The sequence below is a fragment of the Xenopus laevis genome, chromosome 6L (assembly GCF_017654675.1).
Source record: "Xenopus laevis strain J_2021 chromosome 6L, Xenopus_laevis_v10.1, whole genome shotgun sequence".
Taxonomy (NCBI): Eukaryota; Metazoa; Chordata; class Amphibia; order Anura; family Pipidae; genus Xenopus; species Xenopus laevis.
Window position 1 is genome coordinate 37,924,810 of NC_054381.1, and position 23,776 is coordinate 37,948,585.

Consider the following 23,776-nt stretch of genomic DNA (forward strand, 5'->3'; position numbering starts at 1 on the left):
AACTGCCCATGGGCAAATTTGCCCGGTGTTGATAAATAAGCCCTGGTTTTTCTGCAGCGGAGCTGTCCTTTGGCTGTAGTATTCCTGGCTTTTACTTCTGCAAGTTCCACTAGACACATTCTTTAAATCTCTACTGTGGTTCTCCTAGCACAGTGGTTCTTAAAGGGGTTGTTCACCTTTGAGTTAACTTTTAGTATGATGTAGAGAGTGATATTCTGAGACAATGTGCAATTGTATTTCATTTTTTATTATTTGTGGTTTTTGTGTAATTTAGCTTTTTATTCAGCGGGGCTCCAGTATGCAGTTATAGCAATCTGGTTGCTAGGGTACAAGTTACCCTAACAACCATGCATTGATTTGAATAAGAGACTGGAATATGAATAGGAGAGGCCTGAATATAAAGATGAGTAATAAAAAGTAGCAATACATTTGTAGACTCACAGAGCATTTGTTTTTAGATGGGGTCATTGATCTAGGGATGCACCGAATCCACTATTTTGGATTTGGCCAAACCCCCGAATCCTTTGCAAAAGATCTGGCTGAAAACTGAACCGAATCCAAATTTGCATATGCATATTAGGGGTGGGAAGGGGAAACATTTTTTACTTCCTTGTTTTGTGACAAAAAGTCACGCAATTTCCTCCCCTAATTTGCATATGCAAATTAGGATTCGGTTTGGCCTGGCAGAAGGATTCCTTCCTTCAGAAGGATTCTGTGCATCCCTACTGATCCCCATTTGAAAGCTGGAGAGAGTCAGAAGAAAAAGGCAAATAGTTAAAAACTATTTAAAAATGTATAATGAAGACCAGTTAAAAAGTTGCCTTAGTTAACTTAAATAAATCACCCCTTTAACTTTGCTCATGACAGTATCCCTTTAAACAATGGATAAATGATGCCTGCACCCTTCAACGTTTTCTAGTGGATCTAGGTCTGGACTGGGAATTAAAATAGGCCCTGGCATTTCAGGTACACAGAGGCTCAAATATCCCACACAGAGGCCCAAACAGTCCCCACCAGCCCACTAAATACTGACTTTCTATGGCACCTTATAGCAGCCCCTCTGGCATTTGCCAGTCCGGGGATGAGTGGATGAATTAACAACAAATTGCAGAATCTCACTTTTGGATTTTTCCAGCTATAACATTTGAACTACGCCACAATAGGCAGTTCATGTCCACAAAAACAACAGGTTATTGTATTATTATGAAACGCATTGTGCAGTTCTCTTCTGAATCTCTAGCACACACACACATATGACCCGTCCATTAAATGAGACCTAGGCAATATTTTGGCTGAGCTAGTGCTGGGAGATGTATTTACACAGTAGCTGGAGCACTAACGACTGCCAAGTCTTGCTTTAAATAACTAGAGATTCCTGGAATCATAAACTTGTGGCATTTGCCAACATCACACACCCTTCCCCAACCCCCCCCCCCCTCTTTTTTTCAATGTATTTTTAATTCCCCTTGTAGTTATTAGCGGTGTTCTGTCTGGGATACATTTTCCAAGAAGATAAACAATGTTTAACCAATGAGCGTAGAGAAGCCATACTGATGTTAGAGTTCAGGACTCTGCAGCCACACAATACACAGAAGAGATAAACAATCCTTCATTTAAACTGGCAAGAGTTAACCTAGAAGAGGATTAGCAGAGAGAGTCAGCCTGAATTTGCCATCTTCCATATCAGGACACAGGGGCGGCTTATCTCCCTTCTGCTCTTGTTACAATAACCACAGATTATCTCTTTAATTACGTCTAGTGCAGCTTAGCACAAAAGAAAGATTTCATATCCATTATGTAAGGTTTCATACCTTGCCCTCAACCTGGCCTGTTATTCCAGTGCAATACAAACAATTCTTCTACCAAACCGCCCTCTTCATAGAACTGACAATTTGCTGAGATTCCGTTCATCCACAACACAGGAACTTCCCTTTTACACTTGTATTTTATAGGCGAACAGCTAATGATTTGTAAAATTAATATTCTTCCTTCCTGCTTCTCTCAGTCTAGGGGGCAGATTTACTAAAGGGCGAAGTGACTAAAGCGGTCGACAATTTACCGTTTTCTAGGCACTTTGCCAATTTTTTGACAGGCGCAGGCATAACTTTGCTAGCGAAAGAGACAGACGCTAGCGCTGATTCACACTCTTATCGCCAGGCGATTGGACGTTACTCCGCAAATTCACGAATTTTACTGAACGTTACCTCTTTCGCCAGACTTAGTTTAGACCAGTCGAAGAGCATAGATCTTCATCAATTTTTAATGGAAAGATTTTCGAAGTCCCAAAAACGCTCGTGTTTTTTTCCTTTTTTCAGAGTGATAGGCTGCAAAAGTCCGTAAAAAAATTTTTTGTGTAACCGGGTTCCTCCCTACATTTCCTAACATATGGAACATTAACTATACAGTGGGCTCATGTGTAGGGCAATATAACAACTCTATTTTATTTATTAAGGTACCCTAGACTTGTGTAATGTAATGTATTTGCTGCAACATATGTCCATTAAACTTTACAATTTCCCACCATATGCAATTAGCCTGAGCAAAGACCTCTAACAAAGTTGTGATATAATTGAACGATAGCGCATCTTCACTTTGTTTGCCAAAGTAACGCTAGTGAAAATTCGCTGGCGTTCAGCGCCCTGGACGCAACTGCTCATTTTAGTAAATTACCGTTGCTTGAGCGAATTTTCGCCTGCGAAGTGTAGCGAATTTTCGCATGTTAGTAAATTTCCCCCTAGGTGTGTTATCCATGAGCATCTATCCCACGTCGCATATCATTAGAAAAGTGACTGCTCCTGTACAGATACAGTGTTTAATTATGCATAATTTGCAAGTAATTAACTTTACATGGCCACGCTGGGAGCGATGCTGATGAAAATGTGTAATGTTTGCCTCTAGCACAACTGCATTCTGCAGGCAATTCAGATTTCAGTAGTCAGAAGATTGCCCATCTATTCCAATGTTAACCATTCTCTCAGGGGACCCACGCTAAGTCAAGAAATCGGCTTTGTGAGCCAAAAATATGATTTTAGAACTGGCCGTGCGCCTCGTTTAATTGCCATTGTCTATTGGAGGAGAACTTTTCAATGTATTTAGGGGACAAGTGTACATTAGGAATCCCTGATTTATGTATTGCTGCATGTTTGTTTAAATAACTGAATTTGGCAACAACAGCATTACACTGTTATAACGTTTTGCCATGCTTGAACCTTCCTTACTGTACAAGGGGATAAACTGTAGTGCTTAATTTGTTTTTAATATTACAGAGACAATGATATGTTAGCAACTGTACAGGCAGTTATAAAAAGTAATAATAAAACCCACATTTTAATATAATATGAAATAGATCACTATGCTGTGTATACTTCAGATCACAGTTTCACAATTAACTTGCTGGATATGCTTAAAGGAAAACTATACCCCCCAAACAATGTAGGTCTATATTAAAAGATATTGAGTAAAACAGCTCATGTGTAAAACCCTGCTTCATGTAAATGAACCATTATCATAATAATATACTTTTTTAGTAGTATGTGCCATTGGGTAATCATAAATAGAAAATTGCCATTTTAAAAAATAAGGGCCGCCCCCTGAGATCGTACGATTCACTGTGCACACAAACAAACCACATGTAAGGTCACATGAGCCAATTAACAGACAGAGTTCTGCCTTTTGCTTCCTCACTTCTGCCTGTTACAGTTAGTGTTGTAGTATTTCTGGTCAGGTGATCTCTGAGGCAGCACAGATAGAGTCACGAAATGGTGGTTCAAGGCAAGAGATGTAAAAGGGCAATATTTACTGTATGTAAATATATATTCCAGTTTGGTAAGATTCTTTAATATGTCATTCAATTTGATATAAACTATCTGTTGCTTAAGTATTCATTTTGGGGGTATAGTTTTCCTTTAAATGGATTGTTTCACCTTTGAGTAACGGAGTATGATGTAGAGAGTGATATTCTGAGAATTTGCAATTGGTTTTCATATTGTATTATTGAATTATTTTAACAGTATGGGACCTGTTATCCAGAATGCTCGGGACCTGGGGGTTTTCCCAGAAAAGGGATCTTTCTGTAATTCAGATCTTCGTACCTTAAGACTACTAGAAAATCATGTAAACATAAAATAAAACCAATAGGTTGGTTGTGCTTCCAATCAGGATGAATTATATCTTAGTTTGGATCAAGTTCAAGGTAATGTTTTATTATTACAGAGAAAAAGGAAGTCATTTTTAAAAATTTGGATAAAATGGAGTCTATGGGAGACGGCCTTTCAGTAATTCTGAGCTTTCTGGATAACGGAACCCATATTATTATTTAGCTTTTTTTATTCAGCAGCTCTCCAGTTTGCAATTTCAGGAATCTGGTTGCTAGGGTACAAACTACCCTACCAACCCTGCATTGATCTGAATATTAGACTGGAATATGAAAAGGAGAGGGCTAGTGATGTGAGGGCCAGCCCAAAACCCGCAGGTTGAACGGGTTCGGGCTGGCTACCGTGAAAAATCTTTGGTCCACAGGCGGGTTCAGGTTGAGCACTCCATTCCACTCTGCCCAACTGTGACCTTGGCGGCTGGCTTCTGGGCCGTTCATTTATAGACTCGCGCTTACCCCGCCCCTTTCATGACATCACCTCGGGACAGGAGCGGGTCTATAAATAGAGGGGTCGGACTGGTCCGGGGCAGGTTCGGGCTGGGTCAAGGAAAACTCGACCCGCACATCACAAGAGAGGGCATGAATAGAAAGAGTAATAAGTAGCAATAACAATAGATTTGTAGCCTTGCAGAACATTTGTTTTAGATGGGGTCAGTGACCCCCATTTGAAAGCTGGAGAAAGTCAGAAGAAGAAGACAAATAATTAGAAAACTATAAAAAATAAATAATGAAGACCAATTTAAAAGTTGCTTAGAATTGGTCATTCTATAACATACTAAAAGGTGAACCACCCCTTTAAGTGAGATAAAAGGATATATGGAAACATGTAATGTTATGAAATAAAGTCATTAAAATTAGTTCACAATATTAAAAAGACACTGCTAAACATGATTTTATATGTCAGGGAAGACTAGTATGAAAATGGTATTGAGGGGTGCTGGGTGTCTTAAAGGAACAGTTCAGTATAAAAATAAAAACTGGGTAAATAGGCTGTGCAAGATAAAAAAAATAATCTAATATAGCCAAAAAAGTAATGTATAAAGGTTGGAGTGACAGGATGTCTAACATAATAGCCAGAACACAACTTCCTGCTTTTCAGCTCTCTAACTCCGAGTTAGTCAGCGACTTTAAGGGGGACCACATGGGACATAATTGTATAGTGAGTTTGCAATTGATCCTTAGCATTCAACTCAAACAGATTCAAAAGCAAACAGTTATTGATGTTATATTGAAATATTGTTTTCTGTCTCCATTATGTGCTGCATGGCTGTTAAACATGATGTCCGAGCTGTTGCTTGTAACTCTACCTTAGTTATGATTCAGCCAGTGCATATTTACTAATGTTCAACATATAAAATCATGTAGTATTCCCCTACGAATAAAGATTTGTAAGATCTGCAGTACACCTAATTATTAAATGGTGTTCGCCAAAATTGTTGTTGCTCTTTTACAGATGGACACATCTAGCCCACCCCCCACCCATATCAGTGTGCAACATGGAGGTTTATTGCACAAGATCCTAAAGTGATAAAAAGTGCCTAGGTGAATCCATAGTATAAATAAGTAAAATCCTAAAAAGTGACTGTGTGCAACCCAAGCCTATCAACCTGAATATAGAAATTTCTTTATTGTTGTCAAAAGGCTTGAGTAAAAGAACATAGTGTTGCATAAAGTGCACAAAGTGCCATAGATCACAAGTGCAATCTTATGTGTTAAAGCACACCAGAGGTGCAAAAAAAAAATTCCACAATTCCACCTGCAATCAGCACTTGGAAACACCTGTGTGGGTATGCACAATAGGGAGATACGGGATGCGTTTCGTTCTATGCTCCCCTGTGGCGGAATGCAGGAAAACTGGCCGCAGAGAAGCGCATGGCGAAATGCCTGTTAGTATGAGCGTAACAAATGTCACCTTCCTCCACAAGCTATCAGGGAACTAGACTCAAGGTTTGACTCCTGTCTGATAATTCAACAGTCTGGCTGCCTAAAATTAAACTTGATGGAAAAGTTATTCATATCAAAGAAAGAAGAGCATGCCAACCCTAGCTTTACTTCTTGCAGCTTTTATAGTTAAAGGGGTGGTTCAGCTTTACGTTAACTTTTAGTATGTTATAGAATGGCTATTTCTAAACAACTTTTCAATTGGTTCATTCATTATTTTTTATAGTTTTTAAATGTTTTCCCTTCTTCTTCTGACTCTTTCTGACCTTCAAATGGGAGTCACTGATCCCATCTAGACAAATGCTCTGTAATGGTAAGGCCAGACGAGGAGATTCGGGGAGATTTTGTCGCCTGGCGACGTATCGCCACGTCTTTTGCGCGACTATCTCCCCTAACTGCCTCAGCGTCTTTTCCCCCATAGGCTACAGCGCAAAATCGCCTGCGCTAATGCACACGCGGCGATGCGTTTTCAATAGTCGCCCAAAGTTGCCTCAGCGCAGGCGATTTTGCGCTGTAGCCTATGGTGAAAAGACGCTGAGGCAGATCGGGGAGATAGTCGCGCAAAATCGAATCTCCTCGTCTTGCCTTACCCTAAGGCTACACATTTCTTATTATTGCTACTTTTTCTTACTCATCTTTCTATTCAGGATGTCTCCTATTTACAGGTATATTCCAGTCTCTTATTCAAATCAATGCATGGTTGCTAAGGTAATTTGGACCGTAGCAACCGGATTTCTGAGATTGCAAACTGGAGAGCTGCTGAATAACAGTCAGGGCACACAGGCAGATTCGTGGAGATTAGTCACCGGTGACAAATCTCCTCTTCTTCAGGGCGATTAATCTCCCTGAACTGTCTCCCCTGCCTTCCCGCCGGCGATTTACATTTTAGCCTCTCTGGCACTCTGAGCGATTCGTTTTCTGAAGTCGCCCAAAGTTGCCTCACGAGGCACCAGAATCCTTTGCGAAAGATTCAGTCGAATACCGAATTTGCATACACAAATTAGGGGTGGGAATGGGAAAACAATTTTTACTTCTTTGTTTTGTGACAAAGTCACGCAATATCCCTTCATGCCCCAAATTTGCATATGGCACATTAGGATTCGGTTCAGCCGGGCAGAAGGATTCAGCCGAATCCTGTACGGATTCTGAACCGAATCCTGGATTCAGTGCATCCCTAGAAAATATACATGATCATTATGGAATTAGCCTATTGCCTGTTGGGGCTCCATACTAATAGTAGGCCTGCTATCTAGATAACTAGGACCCAACTTATCCTACCCATGTGCAGTTCTATTTGACATAATTAAAGGGGATCCCTGCCAGAGAGAGAGAGAGAGAGAGAGAGAGAGAGAGAGAGAGAGAAAAAAAAAATGGAACAGCTAAAACAAAGAAAAGTTACGAGAACACAAAAGAAAAACCATAGACAAGCATAAAATAGGGAAACAATTTCATATGTAATACCCACCACAATTCATAGTATAATGGCAGATTCACAAATGATACCCACTAAATTTTATTTTTATGTACATCGGCCTCAGCACATGTATAAAACTAAACACACATCACATTTTCAGCAGTAATGGCAGACAACAAGGAAAGAGTTAAGGCTGAAATTCGCACTGGGGTTTTCTTCCTGGGGGGGGGGGGAGTAGATAGCCATAAATTTCTGCAAAGCCTAGAGTAAAAAATAATCACAGGACCCCGTGTGTAGGCGGGAAGTTTTAAATAAGTGAATCAGTAATATGAGATGCTGTTCTTCCTGCTGCCTATTTGCTCTCTCTTAGGGCAAAGTCGTCCCCGTGAGGCAACTTCGGGCGACTTTGGAAAACAAAGCAATCCGAGTGCCATCGCACCGGAGATTCACATTCTAGCCGGAGGCAAAGCTTTTCAGGGAGATTAGTTGCCTGAAGAAGAGGCAATTTGTCGCCCGACTAAATCTTCCCGAATCTTAGCTTGTGCACTAACCCTAGGGTGGTGGCAGACGAGGCTACTGGGAGAGATTAGTCGCCCAGCGACAAATCATCTCTTCTCAGGGCAACTAATCTTGTCTAAATGCCGTCCCGCCGGCTAGAATGTAAATTGCTGGCGGGATGGCACTCAGAACGATTTGCTTTCCGAAGTCGCCTCACGAGGAGCTTTCCGAGTGCCATCCCGCTGGCGATTTACACTCTAGCAGCTTTGATGTGAGTCTGTGTAATTCAGGCAGCCGTGCACAATGACTACATTTAGGGCAGAGACACATGTGAAGATTTAGTCGCCCTGAACTGCCTTCCCGCTGGCTATAATCGAAATCGCAGCGCTTTGTTTCCTCACGAGTTTAGTGGGCCCTGAGCAAATGCCCCTTTTGCCCTGTTATTACAACAGCCCTTATCACCTCCCGTAGAATTCAAAGTGGGGTGAGGTTCATTTGCTAGTAAATCTGTAGCTCAGGTTTTAATAAAATAAAAGACTATTAGGACATACAAGAAGCCCAAGCGTTTCGTGCCTAAATGGGCACTTACTCATAGTCCTAACCATCTCCCTTCTACAGCGCCTGCTCCTCCCATAATGCACGGCTTCCTCAGTGACGTGTAACCTGGAGCTGTGCTATTAGAACTCTTAGCAGGCTTCAGTACTTGCTAGAAAGTTGTAGGACCCTAGCAGCTGTAATCAGGTTGGGGAATCCCATTGCGCATGACATAAAGGGGTCGGGGAATAAACCACTCAATCCTCCTGCCCCTTTTATCCAGCACTTTGCACAAAGCTGGGGTGGACTCCTTTCGGCTGATTTCTTATTAAGCCTGTGCTGCTGCCGCTGGACAGCCAGAAATCAGGATGAGCAGAAGAGCAGAGGGGATAGTAGTTGTTAGCGGCTCAACTTGCTTTACCTCAACTTGCTTACCACCAGTGGCGTAAAAAAGGCTCCCGGGGCCCCTCAGGACCCCCCGCCCCCATTTCGGGGGCCTTAGTTACGCCACTGCATTAGGCGTGTATGGAGGTGAAGCCGGAGCTGTTGGAGGCAAGTTACCCACCTTGGGAGATGTGTGTGAGCAGCTGCCTCTCGTCCTCTGTCAGTTCTCCTTTCCTGGGAGCCATGCCGCAGCCTCCGCACCACTGACAACTACTGAGGGTTAACTGAGGGCTATCAGGTAACAATGAGCCTTTACTGCGCTGTGATACCTCCTCACCGGCTCAGAACAAGGAATCCCACTCGGAGCTAAACACATCTATCCATTCAGCGACCAGCTTCCACCATCACAACTCCTGGCAACAGCGCTGCTCCCTGGCATAAACCACTCTGCACCCCCCTCAATAAAAAAAAAACCCTATTTTATCTCCGGAACACATGCGAAACAATAAGTAGCACCGATACCAATAGAAACATGTGGACTAACAACCCGCAGTATTTCGAGTGGGATGTGGCGGCTTGTCTGAGCATAAAAGGAGCAGATATTATAAAATGCTTCCCCCTATCGCCTAGTGGCGTTGGTTCGTCCCACCAGGCTGTGTGCAGTGCTGCTAGCTAGCGGTGGGAGTTCGTGTAATAGAGACTGTCCTTCAGCCAGTGTCCTATTGTCTGCCTGGGTCTCTGCGAGTGTCTGTGTGTGACAGCGGAGCCACCCGAGCAGCATTACAGGTAAGTTCCAGGGGCACCTGCCTCACACATATCTGCCTCAATGGGGAGAGTGGAAACACATTGGAACATCCACTAGTGTAAAGTCTAGTGTGAAACATACAGGAACCGGCCACACAGACGCTGTATGCACTGACACATATTCCCCATACTTGTACATACACAGACACATGTGTGATACTACTGATACACACAACTGCTACACTCATGTGTGATACTACAATTTCACATGCATACACTGCTACACACGTGTACTTGGTATGACACATACAACTCATACAGTCATTGGTACTTACAATTACACACATACACAACTGCTACACTCTGGCGCTTACTGATACACAGTACTCTCTATAATACACACTTGCTACACTAGTACTTGTCTATTAAACATACACCCAACAGCTACACTCACTGGAACTCAATTTTACACATACACTGACTGTGTAAAACTGCACAAGAGATTTTGATCAGATATCGTGGGTCAGATTTGATCTGATCTTGCCATGCCACTGCACTCTACGCCACTGCACTCTACGCCACTGCACTCTACACCGCTGCACTCTATACCACGGCACTGCACTCTACGCCACTGCACTCTACGCCACTGCACTCTACGCCACTGCACTCTACGCCACTGCACTCTACGCCACTGCACTCTACGCCACTGCACTCTACGCCACTGCACTCTACGCCACTGCACTCTACGCCACTGCACTCTACGCCACTGCACTCCACGCCACTGCACTCCACGCCACTGCACTCTACACCGCTGCACTCTATACCACTGCACTGTACTCCACGCCACTGCACTCTACACCACACAACAGCACAAGATTTGTAGGATTCTACGAAATCCGATGTCCCTATAGCTAGAATGTAACGTTGAATCAGTTAAAGTTGAATGGTGTAGTTTGTTCATGCATTTACATCCGACATTCAATAACTGTACCTGTATTTCAGTGGTGGGGGAAAATATAGTCGGTCAGGCACCATCAGATTTTATCTCGTCAGATCAAGACACAACATACTGTACGCATCCGAAAGTTGTGTCATGTCCGATGGCAAATCTTCAATGTAGTGTACCCATCAGATTTTTGAATTGGTCCTCTTATATTTTAACCTACGCGACTAGATTGTAGGGTTTAATCCGATGCCATCCTACAAAATCTCCTGTGGACTTTAGCCCTTACTGTTTCATTCAACAGTACACACTTTTACATGCAAAGCCTCCAAATAGTGCTATAATGAGCAAATCTCAGTAGCAAGGGTTTACACGCTGGAAAGGTGATAGTGTTTCTGAATAACAGCGGAGAGGCTGAGTGCAATTAATGTAGTGAAGTAGCTTTTTTGTTCTGCACACATCTCTGCATTATCCTTGAATTTCCTTACATTACTAATATACATTTAACATGTGTCATATATGAATTATGTGTTGCTGAAGATGAAATGTGTTAATGAAGTCATTTGGTGAGCAACGCCTGTTTGTCGTGTGAAGGCGATGGTAGGTGCTTCTTCCATACATTGTGAATTGAAGTCTTTATATATCAACATCCTTACTAAGCACCTCCTGCTGTATGCACACATTTATACAATATTACAGCCTGTTGCTTTCCCACCTTCCCTTTGGCACACGCTTTTGCCTCTCTCATTCCAAGCAACACAGTGCGTTTTGTGATTATATAGTGAATAAAGTACCCCCTCTTGTAAAATATAAGGATATTATAAGTTACCGAGGAGTTTCATGACCATATAAAAACACGAGGCCGAAGGCCGAGTGTTTTTATACAGGACATGGAACTCCGAGGTAACTTATAATATCCTAATATTTTACAACTGGGGGTACTTTATTAATTATAATACACAAATTTTAGTGAGTCATGTGACAGAAATTACATCACTACTCACCGTTTATAACTGATGACATCACTACTCACCGTTTATAAGGATATAATTTACAAGATATTCATGGCTTTTGTGTATTATAAAGTCATTAACTGGATTGCAGCTGTACGGAGGCACTGGGAGGGCAGAGAGAGAGCTGGCAGCGATGGTGGTACAAAGGCATTTTACACGGTCACATGAATAGCCTGTTCATAGGTGTTTGTAATATTTATATTTCCGTTTTCTTTTTTTTCTCCATTTTTTTCCCTTTTGTTTTTATAGAAATGATTTGTATGTTGCACATTGGGTACTGATTAAGACTCGCTGGTTAACCTAATTGTCTTTGCAAGAAACAAAATATTTTAAGTTTTTGCAAGGGTATATAAAACCTTTTAAGGGCTCTTACACACAGCCGTTTTTGCCTGCGCTCCCCTGCGTTGCACTTTCTTCCATTCAGCCGCAGGGGAGCGCAGGAATAACACACTCAGTTGTTCTAAAGGGGGCTGTACTCACACAGATGCATGTAAGCGGCAAACGCAGGTGGGACACAGCATGTTGCATTTCACCTGCGTTTGGCGCATACATGCGTCTGTGTGAGTACAGCCTCCTTTAGAACAACTGAGTGTGTCTACTCCTGCACTCCCCTGTGGCTGAATCGAAGAAAGCGCAACGCAGGGGAGTGCAGGCAAAAACGGCCGTGTGTAAGAGCCCTGAAGGGCTGGTTCACCTTTAGATTAACTTTTAGTATAATGTAGAGTGGTGTGATATTCTGATTTTTTTTATTTTTTTATTTTGTAACATACTAAAAGTTAACTTAAAGGTGAAGCACCCATTTAAGTTTCCATCAGACATTAAGAACAACACCCTCTATTTATCACAGCTAATGCTTCTGTTCTGTATTTAGCTTCGGATGAATGCACCCTGCCTTGCATATATAATAATCAACCCTTTAATTTTCCTTTGGTTTCCAGTAGATCTTTAACTAAAGAAATAGCAGCACTTGATTTTTTCTTGTACTTCTAACTCTTTAGCTGATTTTTCCTATGTTGGGTATTTTATATTAATTGCTGTATTTGGTTCATGTACATTTTCCTCAAGACAGTCATGAAACTCGGAGATGAAAGAGTAAGCATGGGGGTAGTGTTGTTTTCTCCTGTCAGACTGTATCTCTGCTTACATTATAGTTTAAAATCTTTTCTCTACTCTTTTGCATTAAAGGCAAATTAGAGCCCACACATTAATTTGGCTAAAAATGCTGTATTTTAAGTACTCAACTTAGGGGCTTATTTATCAAGGGTCGACTTTCGAATTGAAAAAACTTTGAAATTTGAATTCAAAAAGACCAACCGAAGGTTTTTTTTTGTTTTTTGTTTTTTTGGTCGAATAGGTCAGTTTTCGATCTAATAGGTCCGAATTTGAAGCGTACAAATCAAAGAAAAAGTGGATTCGATCGAATTCGATTAGAAGTTTTTCCCAAAAAAACTTTGATTTTTCAAAGTCCGCCAATTGACTCCAAATAGGTTCTAAGAGGTCCCCCATAGGCTTAAACAGCAATTCGACAGGCTTGAAATGGCGAATGGTCGAAGTCGAATTTTTAAAGAGGCAGTACATGATAAATTTCGAATTTCTCTAGTCGAAGTACACAAAAAAACTCGACATTTGAATTTTTTTCATTCGAAAATTCACCTCGACCTTTGATAAATCTGCCCTTAATGTTCAACAGCCTTATAAAATTAATCATCCAGGCTGTCTTTTGTGTATCATTGAAACTGCATTGTCTTAGTATGCTCTGGGCTGCTGTTGAGAAGCAAAGCTAAGGGGGTCATCAGAAATCATCGATCATAAAATTAAGGGGTTTGTCTATTCTAGAAACTGATTCTACCAACTGTGGCCACCTATAGAAGCCTAAAACAAAACATGTAGCGTTGCTACCCTAATTTTCTTATGTTTTATTTCCCCTTAAAAGAATCCTTAGGTACAGAAAAAAGCCCTATTTCCTTCCACAAACAGAAATCTGTCTAAACAACAAATCAATAAACTTTATTTTCTCATTCAAATATCATAAAAATCTAATTTTTTGGTTTGGCTAAATTTGCATTGGCATTTGGCTAAATATTAAATTGAATTTAGGAATTGCTGTATCTTTCTGTTTACATGAACTATAGCTTTGCTACAAAAGGCTTGCAAATGCAAAGGCCAAGAATGATGGCTAATTGGCATGTAATATTGGTAGGTTCCCGGGTAGCTCTAGTAGTATTTGGGTATACTAATGACAATAATTGATAATTTGTGACCAAAAAAAGATCTCTTTTGAGCCAAGGGGAAATTAAAGACTGTCATTTTTTTGAGCATCTTTGCATCTCTACATCTCTACACCACACAATTTTATTTGTATTTCACTTTCAAGCCCTGGGCCTTCCTAGAACTCATCGGGTTTAGTTGCCTTTTGCTGGAAGTAACTTTATTTGCAATAAGATTGTGAAAAAGTCATCCGGTTTTAAAATGGTGCATGTACTCGTTTCTCAGTCAGACCTTTTTCATACATAAATATATTGGTTTTATTTTACTTGGTTATACTGTGTGAAATCACATTTCAGAGTTGTTGAGTTGTATACTGTGCAAATATGTAGTTCAGGGTAAAAAAAAGCCACTTCTTTTTGCTCAACATTTGACACCACTTTTCGAATCAGAAATGATTTGCCACCTCAATTTGCCCTGTTGACTTTTCAGGGTTACATTAGGTCTGAACTGGTGTTTATATTGGCATGTTATGGGAAGGCTGAGGTGCCATTGCTTCTCTATTGCTGGCCAGAAGAACATTAGTGCTTGGCCAGACTGGATTATAAATGACACTGCAATACTCATTTTGTGTATCCTGGTTCTTAGTAGGGATATCATTGCACCCATTATTTAAAAGTCACCATAAGAAAAAACACCAATTGACTTTAATGCATTAGGACAAAAAAGTCACCACAAGAAAAAATGCAGATTGACCAGGGCTGCTCCTGCCATAAGGCAAGGTGAGAACCTTGTCTCTTGGAACTTTAGGAGCCGAATTTCTGGGTTTTAGTGCAGAGAATGATATTGTGCTCAATGCACTAGCGATGCATCTGGGCTGGACCTCAGACAGCAGCAGCCCCAAAATCACCCCTGCCATTGACCTACGTTAGGACAAAAAAAGTCGCCATAAGAAAAAACGCCCATTGACTTTAATGCATTTAGAGTGAGAGAATTTGTTGCGCATAAAAGTGCCAAATGACTTGACGTTTCGTGAAATTTTGCTGCTTCGCTTAAAAATTTTACAAAACGCATTGAAGTCAATGGGACAGATCCGCTCATCACTAGTCATGAAAGGGGGTGAGACGGGGCAGGAGCATGTCTATAAATAGTGACTGCCGGAAGCAGAAGCCGTCACAGTAAGGTCACGGACGGGGGAGAGCAGAAAGAAGAGCTTCCCGCAAACATTGTGCAGAATCCGCCCGACCCATGGCTATAGGGTCAACCGGCACATCACTAGTGCCCATTACACAACATGTGCTCCATTGTTATTGCAAGGTAAAGCCCTCCAGAACAAGGGATGCTAGAGAAGGCCCATGCTTATTTAAGATGGCCTTACTAAGCAATATGAGCAAAAAAAAGTGTTTTTACAGTAGTGATGTGCGGGCCGACCCGATACCCGCGGGTCGGGCGGATTCGGGACGACCTCACACTGCCACCTTCAAATGCCGGCATCCGACTTCCGTGTTCCCGGTTTTATAGTTTCGCGTCTGCTCGCCCGCCCCTTTTGTGATGTCATCGGTGGGACGGCGCAGGTCTATAAAAGGACCCTGGAAGCGTGGGCACGGGCTGCAACAGGGCGGGTTAGGGTCGGATGCGGGTGAGGAAAACCCTGACCCGCACATCACTATTTTATAGCTAAGTTTTTGTTCTAGCAATTAAAGCATCCAGTTTAAAGTTTTTTTTTGTGCCCTGCAAATTAATGCAGTATTGTTCAGTGCATGGATAACCAAATATCGGGAGCTGACTGTTTGGCATATGAATTGATTGGCCACACAACTCAATTGAAATGGGGGGGACTGGGGTTCCAGGCATTTCTTGGTTTGTTGATCACTTATTACAGGTATCAAATTGGGACATTGGTTGGCTCAGTTTTTTATTATAACAATTCAAGTGGGCTCTCATCGGTAATTGATTGTCAACAGTGTTTGTTTATAGAGGTAGTTCACCTTCACTTTAAGGATGTTCTAGAATGGCCTATAGCCACTTTTCAATTGGTCTTTCTAGTCAGACCCTCTCCTATTCATATACCAGTTTTTTATTCAAAACACTACCTGGTTGCTAGGGTAATTTGGACCCTAGCAATCAGCTGGTTGAATTCCACTGGGGAGCTGATAAACGAAAAGTTATATTTTAAAATTTAAAAAGCATAAATATTAAAAAAGACCAATTGCAAATTGTCTCTACATCAGAGGTCCTCAATCTTTTTTTCCTGTGAGCTACATTCAATTTTAAAAAGGGTTGGGGAGCAACAAAAGCATGAAAAAAATAAGTGCTCTGTCAAAGTATTTTCACTACAAATCGAAGTCAAATTTAGACCTATTCGATGGTCGAAGTACCCAAAAAAATAGTTTGAATAGTAAATCTGCCCCTTAGTATGCAACATTGTGATTTACTGCCTTTGATGATGTTAATAATATCTTCTATCCCTTAATATTTCTTATCTGTAGGAAAGAGAAACAAAATGAAACTGGCTACACAGCAGCTTGTATTTCTAAAACGAACACATAACTTTTACCAATGCAGGACAGCTGTACATTATATTATAATGACTTTGAAATGCTTTTAATTTTTGGTGTCACTGTTCCTTTAACATTTCTTTTTCATGTTTGTGCTTATTTAAGCACATCCAGGGCTGCCATCAAATTATTATGTCAAGTGCTGAACAGAACGTTTTTAGCAAGAGGTTTTTTTTTTTTTGTTTGTTTTGCTTAAAATACAACAAAAACTTCATTGACCAATCCTATAGTACCAGTAGGCTGGGTGTTTGTGCCAATTACTGAACTACTTAAGAATTGAAAACACTGGGATTTGCCCCCAAATGCCTAGGGGATTTTTTTTGTGGCCATTTAATAAAGGACTCATAAGGAGCAAGCTGGCTCTGATCCAAAGCTCATATACTGACTTCCCAGAGTGCTTGCTGATGTCATGTTGAATTTTATTTACATTTGTCAGATAGCTGCTTTTACTCTCTGGGGCACCAGATGCCCTGCAGCATGTTTCTGCCACGTGAAGATTTCTGCTCAGAACATATTGGGAATGCTTTTTCTGCCAATATTTTAAATCAGTTCCTGGTTTTAGCACAGGATTTATTATTATTATGTATTTTTAAGGTGCCAACACATTTTGCAATGCTGTATAAGACCAGTGTGTATGATACCTATGCGCAAATGTAAGGGTGAAGCGTCTCACTACTAAATCTGATGAATAATACAGTGCTACTGCATGCCTATACATGGGAACTAAGCTCATTACACGTACAGAATAGTTATTCATAGTTTTTTTAAATACAGTAGGGACCAGAAATAAATGGAGGAAAGTCTGGGAAAATGTGCTGTATATCCCTTTCTTATGAATCCATGTGGCAACACTGGAAACCAAATCTCTCACTTTCTAAAGTTTTAAAATGTGATGCAATAGCAGTTTTTAGCAGTAGCAGCAACTAATGTATCAATTGTACACAGCAGTTGAGGGGGGAAAAGGAATGATTTGTGAAAAACAACTTACAAGTTCTTAAAAAAACTGTTCGCACCCCAGCAAGTACTTTGGGCTCAACACACTGATCGTAATTTTTACAATGCCAACTGTTCTTCACCCATCATCACGTTACATGAGTACAAATATTTTCTAGTGAGTGCATATAATTAAAGGAAACGCCACTAACTTGTCAGGGAAAATCTCAGATATTGCTGCTGTTCTGGGCCATACTGAGTTATGCAGGCACAGCAAATTATTACTCGCATTGCCCTGGCATGCTGGTGTGATCAGAGAGTGGAAAGATCAGTATAACAAGTTATACATCAATCCATAATGCAACATTCTGCACTGGAAGACCTTAAACCGTTTTAATAATAACAAAAACGTGCTGCTTAATATTTCCCTTACAAGTAATATTTAAACATTTAAAGGAAGATTCGTGTGAAATTAGAGCTCACAACAGTGAAATTCCGCCACTCTCCATCCATTCCTTTGGGATTTTTTCCTGGTCCTGGTCGGAACTAGGGTTAGGCAGAAGGTGCACGTGCAAAGGGCGAAATAGTGGGGGGTTCCAGGCATATACCACCTCTGCCTGCCTTTGACCCGGCAGATAGGTTGAAACTAGATAAACTAGAGATGGGCTGGCACCCTCTACCCAAGTCCCATTGCTGGTTTTTATCAAATGTTGAACTTAAAGGCTGAGAAATATTCCCTATGTTTGCACCAGCCTTCCTCATTGCCTTCACCTGGAACCAATTCTTCGTCCAGGTAACAGGCACATAGAGCAGATTTAGACACCAAAATGCAAACTCTTGTGTTTTGGTGCCAAAAACCCCGCATGTGCCTGCATCTGGTTCCAGGTACGGGCAAACAGGAAAACTTATGAGTGAACAGGCTGATTCCTAGCCAGCTTTTTTTAACAGGCCGAGATTCAATCCCATCTGGGACTTTCACCCATTGATAACTGCATCTCTAAAAATTCCAAAGGAATGAATAGTAACAGAAGAGAGTGGCAGAATTTTACTGTGGTGAACCCTAATTTCACATAAATCTGCCCCAAGTCATTTATAAGGTACTAGGGAAGTGATACAAATCTTAAACCTTTATTGGATTACAAGGTGAAAACACATACAATTGACTCTTAATATGAATGTTAGTCATCAAATTCTAAATTGTTCTGTCAAACACAAAGACAACCAGATCCTATTGATAACAGCAAAGGTATATGGATAATTTCTGGCAGAGTGCTGCCATGTTTATCCCTTGTGCAACGCCATTTAGGTTCATGCACAGTTTAGTATTTTGCTGGATTTCACTGAACCTTTGGCTACTACATTTTTATAGAAGAGAAGTACCAACCTGGGTAGAAGCAGGGGTGCTTCGTCAATGAGGTGAGTTGAGGCTGTCGCCTCAGGCGGCAGCGCCCCACTAGGTACCAGGGGCGGCAAAAATGCTGCTCCTGGCACTTTAAGGTGGTGGAGGGGCCAGGATCGCCCCTGGGTAGAAGGTCAGTGTTTTAGTGACTTGGTGGATACCTAACAAATTGGCACCACATAGTTTTTTGTACTTTTATTCTCCTTTAAACTACTATACAGTTTCAAGGGTCACTGGCTTTCCAAAAAACAGGCGTTTGTCAGAATGAAGTCAGGATAAAATCTGAGAGCACAAATGGAAGCTGGGAAGAAATGACAAAAATATCTAGTCTCCTATTGAGTCTGCTCTCTGTTACCGGGAACTATGGAGAAGGGTAAAATGGATAAATACTTAAAAAAAAAAAAAAACCAAGACCAGTCACTGAGATTCAATTTAAAGGTAAACTTTGTCATACAAATGTGCAAATTTATAACATCTGTAGATTTGGTGTTTGCTATATTTTTTTAATAGTTTTAAGTCTGTATCCTGTGTTATTTTTGCTAGCTTTTAATCTGTCTTTGTTGTATAAAAAGCTGCCTGCATATCTGGTTCTCTGTACTGTTCTTTGAACACACGTGGAGGTAAAGCAAAGGTAATTGTCACTGGAGGAGCATGTTATTTGCAACATGTGCCTTTTGTCTGAGCACCACCTGACCATTGCTTCTCTGTATGAAGCCCTGGATACACAATGCATTCAGATTTCTGGCCTCTGCATTATGATTTTAAATGTACTTGCAGCACAACTGAGATGACGGCAAGGGAGCGAATTTAAAACGGGCTTCTTACAGAAAGGCATTGTGATTCATACAAGAGCATTTTTGTGCACAGCATTTCACATCTTTTCATAGGAAATCAGTGTATTATTGTAGCTAAAAGAATCAGCACTTTGTTCCAGGCAATGGCTTGATTGTTGTTATGTCTTGTTCATTTGGGCAATGCATGACTGTTTTATTATTGAGCCCAAACAGCAGCAATATAGTATTATTTTGCTATTTTTAGGGTACCGATCAATTAAGTAATAATTTTCAGTGTGGGAGACAGAGCAGAATATACATCATAGCTCAGCAGACATGTAATTTAAAATCTTACATGCTTGTGTTATTATTTTAAGGTGTATAAGGTTTTGACCTTTTATAAATGGAGGTCAAGCAGCCAGTGTGGCTGCACAGGGACTCTCAGCAGCCTATACAAAATATTAATGATTTTTTAAAATAAAGCATCAAGATTCTGCAATCTTTATTTTAGTACAGGAATGGGACCTTTTATTCAGGATCCTTGGGACCTGGTGTTTTCCGGATAACGCAACTTTCCGTTATTTGGGTCTTCATACCATAAGTCTACTAGACTATAACATCAACATTAAAAAAAACCCAATAGGCTGGTTTTGCTTCCAATAATGATTAATTATATCTTCATTTGGATCAAGTACAAGGTACTGTTTTATTATCAGAAAGAAAAAGGAAATCATTTTTAAACATTTGTATTTTTTGAATTAAATGGAGTCTATAGGAGATGGCTTTCCCTAATTTGGAGCTCTCTGGATAACGGGTTTCTCAGAATAACGGATTCCATACCTGTACTGTGCATGTTTTTAGGATTATGTAAGCAGTGTTTTGCCCTGTGCATTTGTATGCATCCTTAATCCTATTACATCTGTTCATCCCTAATATTCTTTGTACAAGTACTAGGAAGGAAGGAATTAACAAAGCCAGAGCCTTACGCATTTTATAGAGTCAGAAACAAAAGTGTCTATTTCTGAATATTTTTCTGAAAGTTCATATAGTATTATCCACCTTTTTTTTTTAAATGTAAAACCAACTGAATAAGCTCATGTCAAAAAGAGGGATATACTGTATTATGTATGAGCATGGCCACAACATTGCAACAAAGAAGCCATAACTGAGATTGCAAAATTGCACCCACACATGTAAATGTTTTACTCATGTTTGTTTTCATTATTTATACTGCAATAGATAATAAACCACAATAATGTGGTTATGTTATGCTTTTATACTACAGTCAGAGTCTCTGCTCAGAACTGGAATGATTGTATACGACTGGGAGTTTGCCAGTAACTGTATAGGTCTTCAGTGTTTAGGTTATAACTGAAGCCAAATTATGAGATGGAGTAGCATGCTACACAGCTAACGTTACAAAATGTAAATATAGATATACTTTGTTCCATCCCAGATTTAGCTGAGCTTCTCGTTATGCTGCTCCATGTACATTAGGGTAATATATTGAAAGCTCTAGTGTCAACAATACCTAAAGCAGAAACAGGGCAATATTTGGGGCGATGAGGTCCGTTGTGCTAACTAACTGCTCAGCCTGAAACAGGAATCTAATGCTGCTATGAATCTTATCAGAGCGGATTCTCCTGCTGTTATAAAAAACATGTTGCAACATTAGCAGATGTAGTTGTCAGTAAAAGCCTTCTTAAAACAGAACTTCGTCACGTGTTCTCCTGCAACAGAAATAGTTCTGTCTCACAAAAAAATTAATTGAGGAATATAAGCATCTGTTTTGCAACTTCGGGCAGAGATATGCCAATAATTCATTATAAATTTGTGTTGGTTTGACAAAATTCGGATCGTTCCTCTTGAGCCGGCAACCATACCTAGGGGCACAGAGTATACACAGCGAGCATTGTCCATCGGTGGATGCATTGAAGCAGGCATCTCAGGGAGGGGAGGATGAGGTTTGCAAAAGTATCCTCAGAAGGTAATGACACCAACACAGTGACAAAGTTGGTGACTAAGCTCCTGTGAGGACATGTAGCATGGTTTGATTGCCACTGTAGAACATCAAAATCCAAAACACTGGCCAACATTTCTGTCCTACTTGGAGGACCTTTCTCAAGACTTGCAGAAAGGTCCTCCATTTGGGATCAAAACTTTAACAAATAATTTCGCTTTATTCATTTTCCTGGTATGTATCTACCACTTGTATAATATATATACATACTGTATATATGTGTGCTAAAGAGAAGAGAGAGTAATATGACTGGATTTACAAGGAGACCCTTACTCTATACACCTACTATCTAAAAGATTTCTCTGGAGAGTGCTGTTTTATAGACATCATTATTATTAAAGTGTATTTAGCGCCAACATATTTCGCAGCGATGTACTAAATATACTAAATGGTCTTGGGTTGCTATGGGTTACTAGATAAGTAGGAAAAATTAAGACCATTTATAACATAATCTATTAAGGGCAGAAATACACGGTCAGATTTGGGGAGATTAGTGGCCCGGCGACAAATCTCTTCTTCGGGGCGACTAATCTCCCCGAACTGCCTTCCCCTACCTTCCCGTCAGCTAGAATGTAAATCGACGGTGGGATGGCACTCGGAGGGCTTCACTTTACGAAGTTGCCTCACAAGGAAACTTCGGGCGACTTCGGAAAACGAAGCGTTGTGTGTGCTTTAGCGTAGGCGACTTTTATAATAGCGGACGGGAAGACGCTCAAAGGCAGTTCAGGAAGTTTGACGCCCAGAAGAAGAGGCGATTAGTCACCAGGCAACAAATAAATCTCCCCGAATCTGCCCGTGTGTCACAAGCCTAAGATTTTTTATTGCATTCTTCCAATGCCCTAAGTCTCATTTACAAAGCCACACTGGAGTGCTATCAACTCTGTTTACTCTGTGACATTGTTAAAGATGTTGGCACCTGAGTTCAGCAGGGCTTTCTATAAATGGCAGTGCTGACCTTTAGTTATCAGGATCATTCCTTTAGCTATCTGGATCGTTTAGTATGTTTGGTTCATTTACAAATTTGCCCTGGTGCAGTAACCCGTGACAACAAATCATCTTGCTGCAGCTGTCAGGTCAAAGCTAATCACTGATTCTAAAATATTCTTTATTGTACATGTACAATCAGCGTGGCTGATTTTACATGCTATATATAACACTTAGTCATAGGTTGGAGTATTTCCACATGACACAAAAATCTAAACAAAGTCTGACCAATCGAACATTATCAAACAATGTCTAATCATAACTCTGGGTGTTTACTCCTGAATACTGGGCAATGTAGATACAAGGTTGGACTGGGCTAGTGGGACACCATGAAAAAAACATGGTGGCTCTGCTGACCTACACCCACTCCTCCCTGAAGCCCTGGGTGCTGCTCCCTGACCTTCCCCAGGCCCGACCGTTGCTGCTAGAAGAGAAACAGGGTACTTGTGCATGGGGGAGTGTGGTTGTGGCTGGGCCAGAGGGACCTGGGGGTGTGTGGGGCCCCTGAGTTGGCAGCCTTGGTTGACGTCGGACCCCCCCCCCCAGTCCAACACTGTGTACACTTACTTTAAAATTTTACCGTTGAGTTAACTTTTAGTATGATGTAGAGAGTGATATTCTGAGTCCATTTGCAATTGGTTTTTATTTTTATTATTTGTGGTTTTTGGGTTATTTATCTTTTTTATTCAGCAGCTCTCCAGTTTGCTGTTTCAGCAATCTGGTTGCTAGGGTTCAAATTACCCTAGTAACCATGCATTGATTTTAATAGGAGACTGCAATAGGTATAGGGGAGAGCCTGAATAGTAGAGATGCACCAAATCCAGGATTCAGTTCAGGATTCGGCCTTTTTCAGCAGGATTCAGAATCGACCGAATCCTTCTGCCCGGCCGAACCAAATCCTAATTTGCATATGCAAATTAGGGATGGAGAGGGAAATCGCATGACTTTTTGTCACAAAACAAGGAAGTAAACATTTTTTCCCCCTTCCAACCTCTAATTTACATGTGCAAATTAGTATTTGGATTCGGTATTCGGCTGAATCTTTCACAAAGGTGTTATGTTTTGGTTAGCCGAGGATGAGTAGAGTATAACAGTGCTTTATTAGCAGGCTCTCATGCAGCCATTACACAACAGTAAACTTTCACTTTTAAGCTGACGGGAAGTATGGACAGTATGTCCGAATACAGTGACATCTACAGGCCATTTGTATAAACACCACATATTCCCCCTATAGTTGGAAAGCATTTGGACAACCATAATAAACAGCAACAATTAAACAG

At 40.8% G+C, this 23,776-nt stretch overlaps 2 protein-coding genes across 3 annotated transcripts in view; one reads left to right on the forward strand and one right to left on the reverse strand.

Annotated features, from left to right (window-relative positions):
- Positions 1-9,238, reverse strand: part of LOC121394552 (ankyrin repeat and MYND domain-containing protein 2-like) — a 56,075-nt gene extending 46,837 nt beyond the window's left edge. The window contains exon 1 of the mRNA XM_041565944.1: positions 9,106-9,238. Within this exon, the coding sequence (XP_041421878.1) occupies positions 9,106-9,169 (64 nt within the window). The 5' untranslated portion in view covers positions 9,170-9,238. The remainder of the gene's footprint in view (positions 1-9,105) is intronic.
- The window catches only part of LOC108718876 (basic leucine zipper and W2 domain-containing protein 2), a 114,252-nt gene that overhangs the window by 53,195 nt on the left and 37,281 nt on the right, over positions 1-23,776 (forward strand). Inside the window, exon 1 of one of the 2 annotated variants that reach the window (XM_041565941.1) lies at positions 9,582-9,710. The exons of the other annotated variant lie outside the window; for it this stretch is intronic. The gene's annotated coding sequence lies outside the window, so the exon portion shown is untranslated. Of the gene's footprint in view, positions 1-9,581; positions 9,711-23,776 lie in introns of those variants that run through there. 2 annotated transcript variants of the gene reach the window in all.